The following is a 13,460-nucleotide window of genomic DNA, read 5'->3' on the forward strand; positions in this document are numbered from 1 at the left end:
CAAAAAAAAAAAAAAAAAAAAAAAATAGGCATCTCTAACAAAATATAAACAAACAAATAAAGAAAGACATCTCACCAGAAACTATGCAAACCAAAAGAAAATGGAGGGACACTTCTGGAGGGCTAAAAGAATAAAACTATTAACACAGAATTCTAAACCCAGCAATACCTATTAAAAACAAAGGCAAAGTAAAAACGTTTTTCAGACAAGCAAAAGCTAAAATATATTCTACAAGAAATGCTAAAGGAAGTTCTTCAGAAAGAAGGAATATGATATCAGAAGGAAACTTGGATTTACATAAATAAATGATCTCCCAAAGTGGTTAAAATGAAGGCAAATATGACATTTCTTCCTATTTTTAATTATTCTAAAAGATAATTGCCTAAAGCAGGGGTCACCAACTTTCTGTAAAGGGTCAAACAGTAAATATTTCAGGTTTTAAGAGCCATATGGTTTCTGCTGCAACTGCTGAACTCTGCATTGTAGCATGAAAGCAGCTAAAGATAATACACAAATAAATAAGTGTAGCTCTGTTCCCAGAAAACTATACTTAGAAAAACAGGCAGTGGGCCAATTTTTAAATTATAAAAATATAATTTAGGAGATAATTGGAAATTTGAACCCTAATAAGATATATAAAGAAATTATTAATTTTTTACACGCATTATTATTGTGGTTATGTTCTCTCTAAAAGCAGAATTCTAATTTGGGAACTGTGGCACACCTATAGTTACAGCTAGTTGGGAGACTGAGGTGAGAGTGTCCCTTGAGGCCAGAAGTTGAAGGCTGTGGGTGCTACGATCATGACTGTGAACAGCCACTGCACTCCAGCCTGGGCAACATAGCAAGATGACAACTCTAAAATAATACAAAATCAGAAAAAAAAAAATCCTTATTTATTTATTTATTTATTTATTTATTTATTTATTTATTTTTATTTTTTTTTTTCGCAACAAGGTCTTGCTCTGTCATCCAGGTTGGATTGCAGTAACATGATCATAGCTTACAGCAGCCTCAATCTCCCAGGCTCAAGCAACTGTCCCATCTCAGCCTTTCAAGTAGCTGGGACTGTAAGTGGTGCCACCACACCAGGCTAGTTTTTAAATTTTTGGTAGAGACAGGGTTTTGTCATGTTGCCCAGGTTGATCTCGAACCCCTGGGCTCAAGCAATCTGCCCATCTCGGCCTCCCAAAGTGCTGGGATTACAGGTATGAGCCACCGTGCCCAGCCAGAATCCTTATCTTTTAGAGATACATACCACATATTTACTAATGTAATGATGCCTGAGATTTGCCTCAAAATAATACAGAAAGTAGGTAGGGCTGTAGAAGAAAGAAGATTCATTGTAAGTAGATAATTGTTGAAGGTGTATATGGGGATCCAATTTACCATTTTTTTTTTTTTTTTTAAATGGAGTCTCACTCTGTTGCCCAGGCTAGAGTGCAGTGGTGTGATCTCAGCTCACTGCAGCCTCCGCCTACAGGGTTCAAGCAATTCTCCTGCCTCAGCTGCCTTAGTAGCTGGGACTACAGGTGCACACTACCATGCAAGCTATTTCTTCTTTTTTTGTATTTTTAGTAGAGATAGGGTTTCACCATGTTGGCCAGGCTGGTCTCAAACTCCTGGCCTCAAGTGATCTGTCCACCTCAGCCTCCCAAAGTGTTGGGATTACAGGCATGAGCCACTGCACCCAGCCTGGATCCCGATTTAAACAAACACCAAAAAGGACTTTATCTTTTTAGAAAATTGCGAGGTGAACGGATAGTTTTGTTATGTATGATAACAAAGAAAACGTCCTTACCTGTTAGAGAAACATAGTGAAGTATTTACAGATGAAGATGATATGTCTGGGCTTTGCTTTAAAATACTCAGAAAAGATTATGAAAGATAAGAAAAGACTGAAGAACCATTACAGATTGGAAGAAATGAAGGAAAAATAACAACTAAATGCAATGCGGGATCCTAGATAAGATCTTGGAACAAAAAAAGCCATTAGTGGAAAACCTGCTAAAATTCAAACATGGTCTATAGGTAATGGTGTTTTGCCAATGTTAATTTCTTGGTTCTGATCAGTGTACTATGCTTATATACAATGTTAGCATTAGAGGAATCTGGGCGAAGGGAATACAGGCACTCTCTCTACTATTTTTGCACTTTTCTATATGTCTAAAATTAGTTTTAAATAAAAAGACTGAAAAAACATGTGGTGAGACCAATAAAATAATAGCAGAATGTTGATAGGTACATGAGGTTCATTATACTACTTTTCATTTTATTTATACATTTGAAAGCTTCTGTAATAAAATTTAAAAATATATTGCTCCCTTGTTTCTGCTATTCTCTCAAACTACTCTCCTTCTTCTCTTGCTTGATCACACTTTTCACTTTCCCATTTAACCCTCTGTAATCTGGCAGTGGCCTTCTCACCACTTCACTGACATTGTGCTCTCTGATAGTAGCCTCACATAATCAAGAAATACAAGGATCTTCATTCAATCCTCATCCTCTTTTAATACTCTGCAGCATGTAATGCGTAAACCAACCCATTTTGTTTGTTTTGAGACGAAGTCTCACCCTGTCACCCAGGCTGAAGTGTAGTCGCATGATCTCGGCTCACTGCAACCTCCGTTTCCTGGGTTCAAGCGATTCTCTTGTCTCAGCCTCCCAAGTAGTTGGGATTACAGGCACACACCACCACGTCCGGGTAATTTTTGTATTTTTAGTAGAGACAGGGTTTTGCCATGTTGGCCAGGCTGGTCTCAAACTACTGACCTCAAGTGATCTGCCCGCCTTGACCTCACAAAGTGCTGGGATTAAAGATGCGAGTCACCGCACCCAGCCAAAACCAACACTTTTTGAAGCCATATTTTCTCTTCGCTACTATAACACTGCCCTTTCAAGTGCCAGGATTGCTTGTTTTCAGTTTCCCTGTTGCCTGCTACTGCTAGGAGAAGCAGGGTAGTACAGTAGAAAAAAACAGGCTTTAAAGTCAAACAGGGATCTCACATGGAAACAACACTGCTATAAAAATAAATAACACCTGTACAGCACCTAGCACATACCCAATGCTCAACATGGTATTTGGAGAATACTGATTAAGAGTGCAGGCCAAATAGCCTGAGTTCAAATCCCAGCTCCATCATGTACTATCCATGTGACAATGAGCAGGTTACTTAGCCTCTCTGTGCTTCAGTTTCCTCCTCTGTAAAATTGAGATAATGGTACCATCATCACAGAGTTATTGTGAGGAAGAAATGTATTAATACAGGAACACAATAGGGGCTGGATAAATGTTAGCTCAAGTTCAAGATTCCCATGGAGTCAATTCCAGTTCTGTCACTATGGTATAATAAAGAATTTAGCTGGCCTTTGTCCCCTGTTCTTGAGAGTTAGCCTCTAAACTTAGAATTTCCTGAATGATAGAGGAGTATTTTTGATATTCACAGAGGCTCTGGTAGTTTATGCTAACAGGTGAGTCATAGTAGACCCTTATGTAGTTTGTGCTCTGGAGATGACTCAGGATGGGGGCTAACCACGTCAGAAACACCGCGCATATAACTAGAGGTCTGGGGCTTTAAGTCACAACATATAAGCCCAAACTTTGGGGAGTGGTGGGACCCTGAAGACTGAGTTCTATTATCCGAGCAATGATCCAATTAATCATGCCTACATAATGAAACCCCAATAAAAACTATAGACACATGAGTGAACTTCCCTGATTGGCAATACTCTGCATATTGTCACATACCAGCAAACCAGGAGGGTAACATGTCCTGAATCCACAGGGACAAGACAAGGAATCTTTGTGTTTGGGACTCTGTCAGACCTCGCCCTGTGTATCTCTCTCTTTTGCACATTTGGATTTGTATCCCTTTGCTATAATAAAATTGTAATTTTAAGTAGAGTGCTGCTCTGAGTTCTATGAGTCATTCTAGTGAATTATGAAACCTGAACGGAGGGCCAGGTGCCATGGCTCACACCTGTAATCCCAGCAATTTGAGAGGCCAAGATGGGCGGATCACTTGAGGTCAGGAGTTCGAGACCAGCCTGGTCAACATGGTGAAACCCCATCTGTACCAAAAATACAAAAGTTAGCCGGGCATGGTGGCATGTGCCTGTAGTCCCAGATACTTGGGAGGCTGAGGCAGAGGCTGCAGTGAGCTGAGATTGTGCCAAAAAAAAAAAAAAAAATCTGAGGGGAACGTGGAAATCCCTGAATTTGTAGCTACTTGCTCTGAAGTGAGGATGGTCCTGGGAACCCCCAAAATTGTGGCTGGTGTCTGAAGAGCAGTCTTGTAGAGGACTGTGCTTTTAACCTGTGCAGTTTGGCCTAACTCCAGGTAGTTGGTATCAGAAGTCACTGTAGTCACTGAGGTGCCATGTGATCCCCTACTCTCTCCCCTTTATCTCTTCAAGAATTAGCAACAATGTTCCATGAGCTATGGAGTCAGGAACTATGGCCCTCCAGCTCCATGTATAAAAGACAGGACTTCCAGGACCTCAGCTAATGGACCCTGCTCTCTGTCTAGCCCTCAGCAGGAAAGGCGACTTGGATCCATGCCCCTCCCCTTTCCCATCAGCAGGCAGGCTCTTGCACATATATAGATGTGCTCACAGAAACACACATGCACACTGCTCTGCCTGGCTTGGGCCAGTAAGGGGAACAGGTAGAGGCAGGGCCAAAAACACACAATAAAAACAGGGACTGCAACCTTAAAAAAAAAATAGCTGGGAGCAAATGGGTTATACTATTGACCAAAATCCTGGAAAAAGGAACCAACAAGGGGAAGCATGAAGCCAGAATCAGCTCAAAGAGGCTTGGCTCCCAGGAGTGGATGAAGGGATAGCCAGTGGGCATGGTCTCCAGCCAGCCCTTCACCTGGGGCCAGCTTCCTCACAGCCTGAGATCTTCCAAAGATCCCAGATTGTAGTTTGAGACCAGCCTAGCCAACATGGTGAAACCCCATCTCTACTAAAAATACAAAAATTTTCTGGGCATGGTGGTGCATGCCTGTGATCCCAGCTACTCGGGGAGGCTGAGGCAGGAGAATCACTTGAACCTGGGAGGCAGAGGTTGCAGTGAGCAAAGGTGGCACCATTGCACTCTAGCCCTGGGTGACAAGAGCAAAACTCTGTCTCAAAAAAAAAAAAAAAAAGACCCCAGACTGCAGCCATTATTACAGCCTACCTTTTCTTCCTGCCCGCTAAATACAGGCATTACCCAAGATTCTGTCTTTGTAACCCTGTGCAGATGACTCCTAAAGCAACATCTCTAGGCATGACCTCTTCTGAGCCCTGAAGTACAGGTTTTAAAGTCCAATTGCCTGTTGGATATCTATCGAATGGCCTGCCAGTATCGCAAACTAAACATGTCCCAAACTGAATTAATCAACTTTTAAGGCCCTCATCCAGCTAACCCTCCTTGTATATTATCTATTTTTGTTCAGAGTGTCACTATACTCTTGGGTGTCTACAACCATACTCTTCAAAATGTGGTACCGGGAGCAGCAGCAGCAGCATCACCAGGGAGTCTGTTAGAAATGCAAAATCTCGGGCCCTATCTCAAACCAACTGAATCAGAACCTGCAAATTAACAAGATTCCCCAGATGACTGCTAGCACACTAAAGTTTGCAAAATACTGATCTAAGACAAATCCTCCTTCACATACTACAAACCCTCGTGGATTCTGCCTTGTCTGAAATCCTCTTGTCTCCTGCCACTGCTGTTGTCCAGATCCCTATCATTTCTTCCCAAAACTACTGCAACAGCTTCACTGGCCTTCTAGATTCCAGATATTCCCCCACTGTAACTTACCCTCTATTATGTTGTCCAATTCATGATTTCAAATTCTTCCCTCCTCAAAAATTTCCACTGGCTCCTTGTAGCCCATTAAGCCTCCCAGGTTAGTAGTCGATAATAAGAAATAATACTTATTGCAATATTATATGCCAGACATTCTATTAAGTGTGTTAATTTATCCAATGTGTTAACTCATTTCACCTAACAACCCCATGAATTAAGTATTGTTATATCTCTATTTTACAGATGGGGAAACTGAAGCAAGGAGGGGTTTGGTAATTTCCCCAATATCCCGCTAGTTAAGTGACAGTGCTTAGAATCAAACCTAAGCAAATCGACTCCAGAGTACACATACCAAATCACCACTGTTCCATACTGCCTTCCTAACTCAGTAGGCTTACATGTGAAGGCTTATCTCCTAATAATTCCCTGTGCTTCAGCCAAAGTGATCTACCTGTTGTTCTATATATATATATTAGCACCTTCCAACATCTGTGCCTTTGTTCACAAGAGGCTGTGTAGCACAAATGGATATAGTCTGGGCTTCAGAGTCAGATCTAGGTTCAAATATCAGGCATGGGCACTAACTGGATGTAGACCTTAGGGAAATCATCAAACCTCCCTGCATCTCATATCCTCATCTGCACATAAAATGTAGTTAAAAGCCACCTAACTGAAATGATTGCTGTAAAGTTTAGCAAATACGCAGAGGATGTCTAGCACAATATCTAGCATGTAGCAGGTGCTCAGTTATTGATAGCTCTTACGCTCACCTGCAATTTCAAATCCTACCCATCCTTTGAAGTCCTTTCAAATATAACTTCCACCGTGTAGCTTGGTCACCCCAACTGGACATGACAGCATTTTCCTTTAAATTTCTGTAATATTCTTTGTGTAACTTTCTCTTATATACTGCCTTATTTTAGCATTGTGTACTTGTCTTATCCCTACAACTTAGACTGGTAGCACTATAGAGGTAGGCCCTTTGCATTCCCTACAGCAACTAGCACAGTGCATTACTCATTGTGGGAGTTCACTAAACATTTGCTGAATGGAAGCAGACTGCATATTGAGTAATGAGTGATTAGAACCACTGAAGTTAACTGGGGGAAAGCTTCACAGAAGAGGGGTGGAGAAGTTTAAATGAAAGAGAGAAACTAAAAACTACTAAGCACCTATGACAATGTCTTAGTAGGCACTATGTGTATATTATCTCATTTAGTACTCTTCGCTAATTCAGTGATGTGTTCCTATCACCATTTTCCAAATGAGGAAACTGGGGTTCAGCCTGATTTTACTCAAGGTCATAATAGATCTTAACACAACTCACTCTTATTGCCATATCCCCAGTGTCGAAAGGAGTGCCTGGAACATAGTAATGGATGCTCAATAAATATTTGTTGAGTGAAGGAAGAGGTGAACAAATGGAGAGAGTAAGCAGCAGAGTTAGGACTAGAATCAAGTTCACTGATCTCCTAGCTCAGTTCACTATGTTAAGTTGCTAATTCAAAACAGAAGAAAGGGGGCCGGGCACAGTGGCTCACACCTGTGTCCCAGCACTTTGGGAGGCCGAGGCAGGCAGATCACCTGAGGTCAGTAGTTCAAGACTAGCCTGGCCAACATGGTGAAACCCCATCTCTACTAAAAATACAAAAATTAGCTGGACGTAGTGGCAGGCACCTGTAATCCCAGCTACTCGGGAGGCTGAGGCAGGAGAATTGCTTAAATCCCAGAGGCGGAGGTTGCAGTGAGCAGAGATTGTGCCATTGCACTCCAGCCTGGGCGACAAGAGCAAAACTCTGCCTCGAAAAAGAAAAAAAAAAAAAAAAGAGGAAAGGGAAGAACCATTTAGTGAGCAACTACTATATAACCAAACACATTGAGAAGAGGGACAGGAGCAGAATGTTGACCTCTTTATACTCCTCAGTTGATGGTACTGGTAGTATTAGACATGTTACATAAATTATGCCATTTGATCTTTCTAAAAACTCTTTTGAGGCAGGTATTTTTATCTCCATTTTACAGATGAAGAAACACCCTCCACAAAATGACTTGCCCAAACTCACAAAGTGGGTGGATTCCATCCCAGGTAAAGTTTAACTCCAAAGCCTGTGTTCTTAAAATACTTGTCCACACTTTGGGCTTGCAATGGAAATTCTATCCCTTGCAGAGACAGGAGCAAGAGAGTATGGTGAAGTTGGCTGGGCACAGTGGCTCATGCCTGTAATCCCAACACTTTGGAAGGCCGAGGCAGGAGGATAGCTTGAGCCCAGGAGTTCGAGACCAGCCTGAGCAACATGGCAAAACCCCATCTCTACAAAAACTACAAAAAATTAGCCGGGTGTGGTGGCATGCACCTGTGGTCCTAGCTACTAGGGAGGCTGAGGTGGGAGGATCACATGAGCCTGGGAGGCAGAGGTTGCAGTGAGTGGAGACGGCGCCACTGCCCTCCAGCCTGGGTGACAGAATAAAACTGTCTCGATTTAAAAAAAAAAAAAAAAGTAAAAAATAACAAAGGAGAACAAGTATGGTGAAGAGAATGGCAAGGAGCTGCGACAGGAATGGCAGGGGTTAAACCTGACCTACTGGGGTCATGGAACAAGTCAATACTAAAGTTATAAGCAATAAAACGTTAATGTCCCATGGGAAGCAATCTCTCATTCCTTCAACAAAGGTTGGTGACAGGTTTTGATAAAAATGAGGGGACAGCAGAAGAAAAGATAACTTAAGAAATCACCTAAAGTTCGCCATTTAACACAATGTAGGGGACGAAGACGAGCCCTGGGAGGATGGGAAAGGAAAGATCGGAGTTTCACAAAAAGACCTGGAAGGAACCAGGAGGGCATGGGGCAAAATGGTTAGCACAAAGAACAGGTGTAGCGTTAGGACTGGTTCTGGCGTCGGGTACAGGAAGGGCCTGCCGGGCGGAAGGGGATCCAGCTCTCAGGCCACGAGCCCGTTCCCCGACTTCTTTAGGGGGCACTCTGCCTCACCCTCGGTCCCTTTTGTTGCAGATCCCAAGCTCACCAGGGGCCTGGGCGATGCTGTCCCCGGGTCTCCTGGAGACTCCTCCGCTTCCGCCATCTTGGCCCTCCTTCTCCCGGGTCGCACCCACAGGTCTTTGCGGAACCTGCGACGTGGAGGCCACGGCCGGTCAGCGCGTCATCGCGTGCGGCCGCGTCACGTAATGGCCCCTGGCAATAGCCGGCGGCTGCGGCCCCTAGCTCTCCCTCGGTCCTCGGGGTGTCAGGGACAGCTTCGCATCGCCTTGTCTCGTTTTTTCCGGGCCACGGGTCCCGCTAGACACGCTCCGCCTTTAACACTCAAGCCAGATTCTCAGACCGTTCCCTCGCTCTCGCGACCACTGCTGCCTTCTCCACCCCACCGACCCCCCCGCCCATTTCCCGTTCTCAGGAGTTGGCTTGGAGTGCCAGACCCTCTATCACGGCGATTGTAGGAAAGAGCCTGCCTCTTCCTACCCTTCCCCGGCCGCCGAGCGACTTCAAGTTTCCGTGCCCCGGAATGAAGGGTTCAAGCCCCAACCTACTGCTCCCTCCGCCGCCGCCCCTGCCCCGCTGACTCTGCGCCTCTCCTTCTGCTCCCAAGCCTCTTCCCACTTCCTTGACTTTTATAAACCTCTCTACTGCCTCCACACCAACCCTCCAGGATTACTTTTCTCGGGCACCCACTCTGGGGGTGGGCGGGCAAGAAGCTTCGTTGACCAAACTTGTTAATCCCACTTCAAAAGTTGCTAAACACGGTGGCTCATGCCTGTAATCTCAGCACTTTGGGAGGCCGAGGCGGGTGGATCACAAGGTCAGGAAATCGAGACCATCCTGGCTACATGGTGAAACCCTGTCTCTACTAAAAATACAAAAAAATTAGCCGGGCGTGGTGGTGGGCGCCTGTAGTCCCAGCTACTCGGGAGGCTGAGGCAGGAGAATGGCGTGAACCCGGAAGGCGGAGCTTGCAGTGAGCCCAGATCGCTCCACTGCACTCCAGCCTGGGTAACAGGAGCCGGTGACCTCGGCCTCAAAAAAAAAAAAAAAAAGTTGCTAAACCATTTGGCGCAAGTACTGGAAACACCCAGTCTTAAAAGAGAGTAACTATTGTGAGAATAACTTAAATAAAAAATAATCTGCATGTCCCAACCTCTTTACCTTTTGGACTTTCACGGTATTTCTGGTCCCAGTTTACGTTGGCCCCAGGCTAAAATGTAGTCAGACCATGCAGCCATTGTTGACAGCATCAGCATCCAGGATGCCTGAGTGCCCTTTGGTGGTGTTAAGCATTTGACCAACAACACAGGGGATGGGTGTGAAATAAAAATGTTTTATATAATACACACACACACACACACACACACACACACACAAGGCACTCAAAGTAGTAAACTTAAGGAAGAATGTGGAATGTGGAGGGACAAAATTCCAAACGAATGGAGGTTTTTTTTTTTTTTTTTTGGTGTTTGTTGTTTTGTTTTATTTACGATAATTCCCCTTCTGACCAAGTACAATTTTAGTACTTGCACAAATACTGGTGGAAGTGATATTAAAATTTAAGCCAGTAGATATGAAATCTTTTTGTAATTGCAAGGGAATATCATCTACAAATGCCCCAACTCCAGCCTCAGCCTCTCACCTCATCCTCCCACCCTATGATTACCAGACCACCACATCCCATCCCACTTCCCTGAGGCCATTGATAATGTCTGCTATTTCCTTGCCAACCTCCAAAATTAGCTATCTCTCCCTAGCCACAAGCCCCTAGCTTCTACCCCTTCTAACCTCATCTATTGGCCCTCTTGGCCACGTATTTCAAGGTAGCCTTGGTGCCAGGTTAAGAGGAGGACAGGCCGGCCGGCGCGGCGGCTCACACCTGTAATCCCAGCACTTTGGGAGGCCAAGGAGGGTGGATCACGCAGGTCAGGAGATCGACCATCCTGGCTAACACGTGAAACCCCATCTCTACTAAAAATGATTCACCAAAAAAAAGCTACCGGCTGCAGGTGGTGGCCTGGTAGTCCCAGCTACTCCGAGGCTGAGGCACGGCTTGAACCCAGGAGGCGAGCGCCAGAAAGTGAGCTGAGACGCCAGCCACTGCACCTACTCTGGGCTACAAGAGCAAGACTTGGTCTCACAAAAAAAAAAAAAAAAGGGAAAAAAAAAAAGAGGAGAACAGACCATAGAACAATTGAGGCAGGCAGTGCTCAGGTTACTTGGGCATTATTTCAGACTACCAATGCCTGTTCTCCCCATTTAACTAATAGGGTACTGGTTGGGTGTGAGACAATATGCTTTGTAGAAAGAAAATCAGGAAGGAAGGGGCGGCATAGGAACAAGCTCCCAAAAATAGGAATTATTCTGTTTTTAGTTGCAAGTGTATCTCAAAAAATTGCCAGACTAACTCAGTTTCTGTAATACACTTACAGTCATTACTCTTTGCCAGATCATGGATATTTACAATACAGCAGGACTTGCATGACTTGCCCAAAGTTATTCAGAACCTTTGTAAGTGGTAGAAGTGGAATTAATATTTAAGTCAATAGGTATGGAGAACTTTGTTGGCTAATCTATGTTTCAGGACAATATAGCATACAACTCTATGAAAATAACCAGGAAATATTAAGGAAATAATTTCACAGAAAAGTGGTCAGAATTGACTCAAAACAAGTGTAAATCACAAAACGAATTTTGTTAGAAAAAATTTAAAATACATATTAAAGCTGGCTGGGGTCAAGCGTGGCTCAAGCCTAATCCCAGCACTTTGGGAGGCCGGTAGACGCATGATCACGCAGGTCAGGAGATCAGACCCATCCTGGGCTAACACGGTGAAACCCCCGCCTCTACTAAAATACAAGAAAATTCAGCCGGGCGCAGGTGGTGGCCGCCTGTAGTCCCAGCTACTTGGGAGGCTGAGGCAGGAGAATGGCGTGTGGAACTGAGCTTGCAGTGAGCCGCAGATCGCTGGCCACTGCACTCCAGCCTGGGGCACAGAGCAAGACTCCGTCTCCAAAAAAAAAAAAAAAAAAAAAAAAAAAAGCTGGCTGGGTGCGGTGGCTCACACCTGTAATCCTAGCACTTTGGGAGACCGAGGTGGGCAGATTGCCTGAACTCAGGAGTTCAAGACCACAACATGGCGAAACCCTGTCTCTACTAAAAATACAAAAATTTTCTTGGCGCAGGCGCAGCTCGTAGTCCCAGCTACTTGAGAGGCTGAGGGATGAGAATCTCTTGAATCCTGGAGGAGGAGATTGCAGTGAGCTGAGATCACACCACTACACTCCAGCCTGGGTGACAGAGCAAGAATCCATCTCCACAAAAATAAATAAATACAGGCATACATACATATAAAAAGCAAGATGCAGACAGTTTGTATGATATGCTATCAACTGGGTAAAAATGTAAGGGCAATGGATAGATATCCATACATTGTACTTGAATATTCACAGACTGTGTCCAGAAGGCTACACAAAAAGCTGGTAACTGGTTGCCTGTGGGGAGAGAAACTGGCAATAGGGGTGGATTGACTTGCAAGTGAAGACTATTCATTGTATGTGAAGCAGTTTGAAATTTTAAACGTATACATGTATTAGTTTTTTAAAAGTTGCCAAATATCTCCCCTCTTCTCGCACCCTCAAAGTGCTGGACCCAGATGGTTTCATAGGCTATTCATTCAAGCCTTCACAGAGCAGATAATTCCTACACTGTATAAATTGTTCAAGAGAGAAGAAAAGGCAAAGTTTACAAATTTATTCTAGGGACCTAGCATAAACATGGTACCACATCTGAAAAAGATAGTACTAAAAAGAAAACTATATATCATCTTGCTTGTAAATATATATCTACAGGCCAGGCATGGTTAGATTAAGGCTCACACCTGTAATCCCAGCACTTTGGGAATCCAAGAGAGGAGTATCACTTGTGCCCAAGAGTTCGAGATTAGCCTGGGCAACACAGGGAGACCCTGTCTCTACAAAAAAGTAAAAATAAAAACTTGCTGAGAGGCTGGGCACGGTGGCTCACGTCTGTAATCTCAGCACTTTGGGAGGCCGAGGCAGGCGAATTGCCTGAGCTCAGGAGTACAAGACCAGCCTGGGCAACATGGTGAAACCCCGTCTCTACTCAAATACCAAAAAAATTTAAAAAAATAAAAATTAGCTGGGCATGGTGGGGTGCGCCTGTAGTCCCAGCTACTCGGGAGGCTGAGGCAGGAGAATTGCTTGAACCCAGGAGGCGGAGGTTGCAGTGACCCGAGATCATGCCACTGCACTCCAGCCTGGTGACAGAGCAAGAATCCATCTCTCAAAAAAAAAAAAAAAAAAAAAAATTAGCCAAGAATGATGGCACACACCTGTGGTCTCAGCTACTTGGGAGGCTGAGGTGGAAAGATTGCTTGAACGAGGGAGGCAAGGCTGCAGTAAGCTATAATCATGCCACTGCACACCAGCCTGGGTGACACAGGAAGACCCTGTCTCAAAACAAAATTTTAAAAAATATATATATATGTACACACATACACACATGCATACACACAAACACCTTAAACAAACTGTTAGCAAATAAAATATGACAACTTAATGTGACAAAAAATATCTGTCTCAAAACCAACATCATGATATACCTGGTATGCACATTAAATCCAGGAACAAGGCAAGAAT

The 13,460-nt window shown here is 44.0% G+C and overlaps 1 protein-coding gene across 2 annotated transcripts in view; it reads right to left on the reverse strand.

Annotated features, from left to right (window-relative positions):
- The window catches only part of YIPF6 (Yip1 domain family member 6), a 43,972-nt gene extending 34,517 nt beyond the window's left edge, over positions 1-9,455 (reverse strand). Inside the window, exon 1 of one of the 2 annotated variants that reach the window (XM_031660635.1) lies at positions 8,828-9,455. In XM_031660635.1, coding sequence (XP_031516495.1) covers positions 8,828-8,884 — 57 coding nt within the window. In that variant the 5' untranslated portion in view covers positions 8,885-9,455. Of the gene's footprint in view, positions 1-8,793 lie in introns of both variants that reach the window. The other variant, XM_031660636.1, reaches the window with a different exon arrangement.
- Between the last annotated feature and the right edge of the window lie 4,005 nt (positions 9,456-13,460).

This window comes from Papio anubis, chromosome X (genome assembly GCF_008728515.1).
Source record: "Papio anubis isolate 15944 chromosome X, Panubis1.0, whole genome shotgun sequence".
Classification (NCBI taxonomy): domain Eukaryota; kingdom Metazoa; phylum Chordata; class Mammalia; order Primates; family Cercopithecidae; genus Papio; species Papio anubis.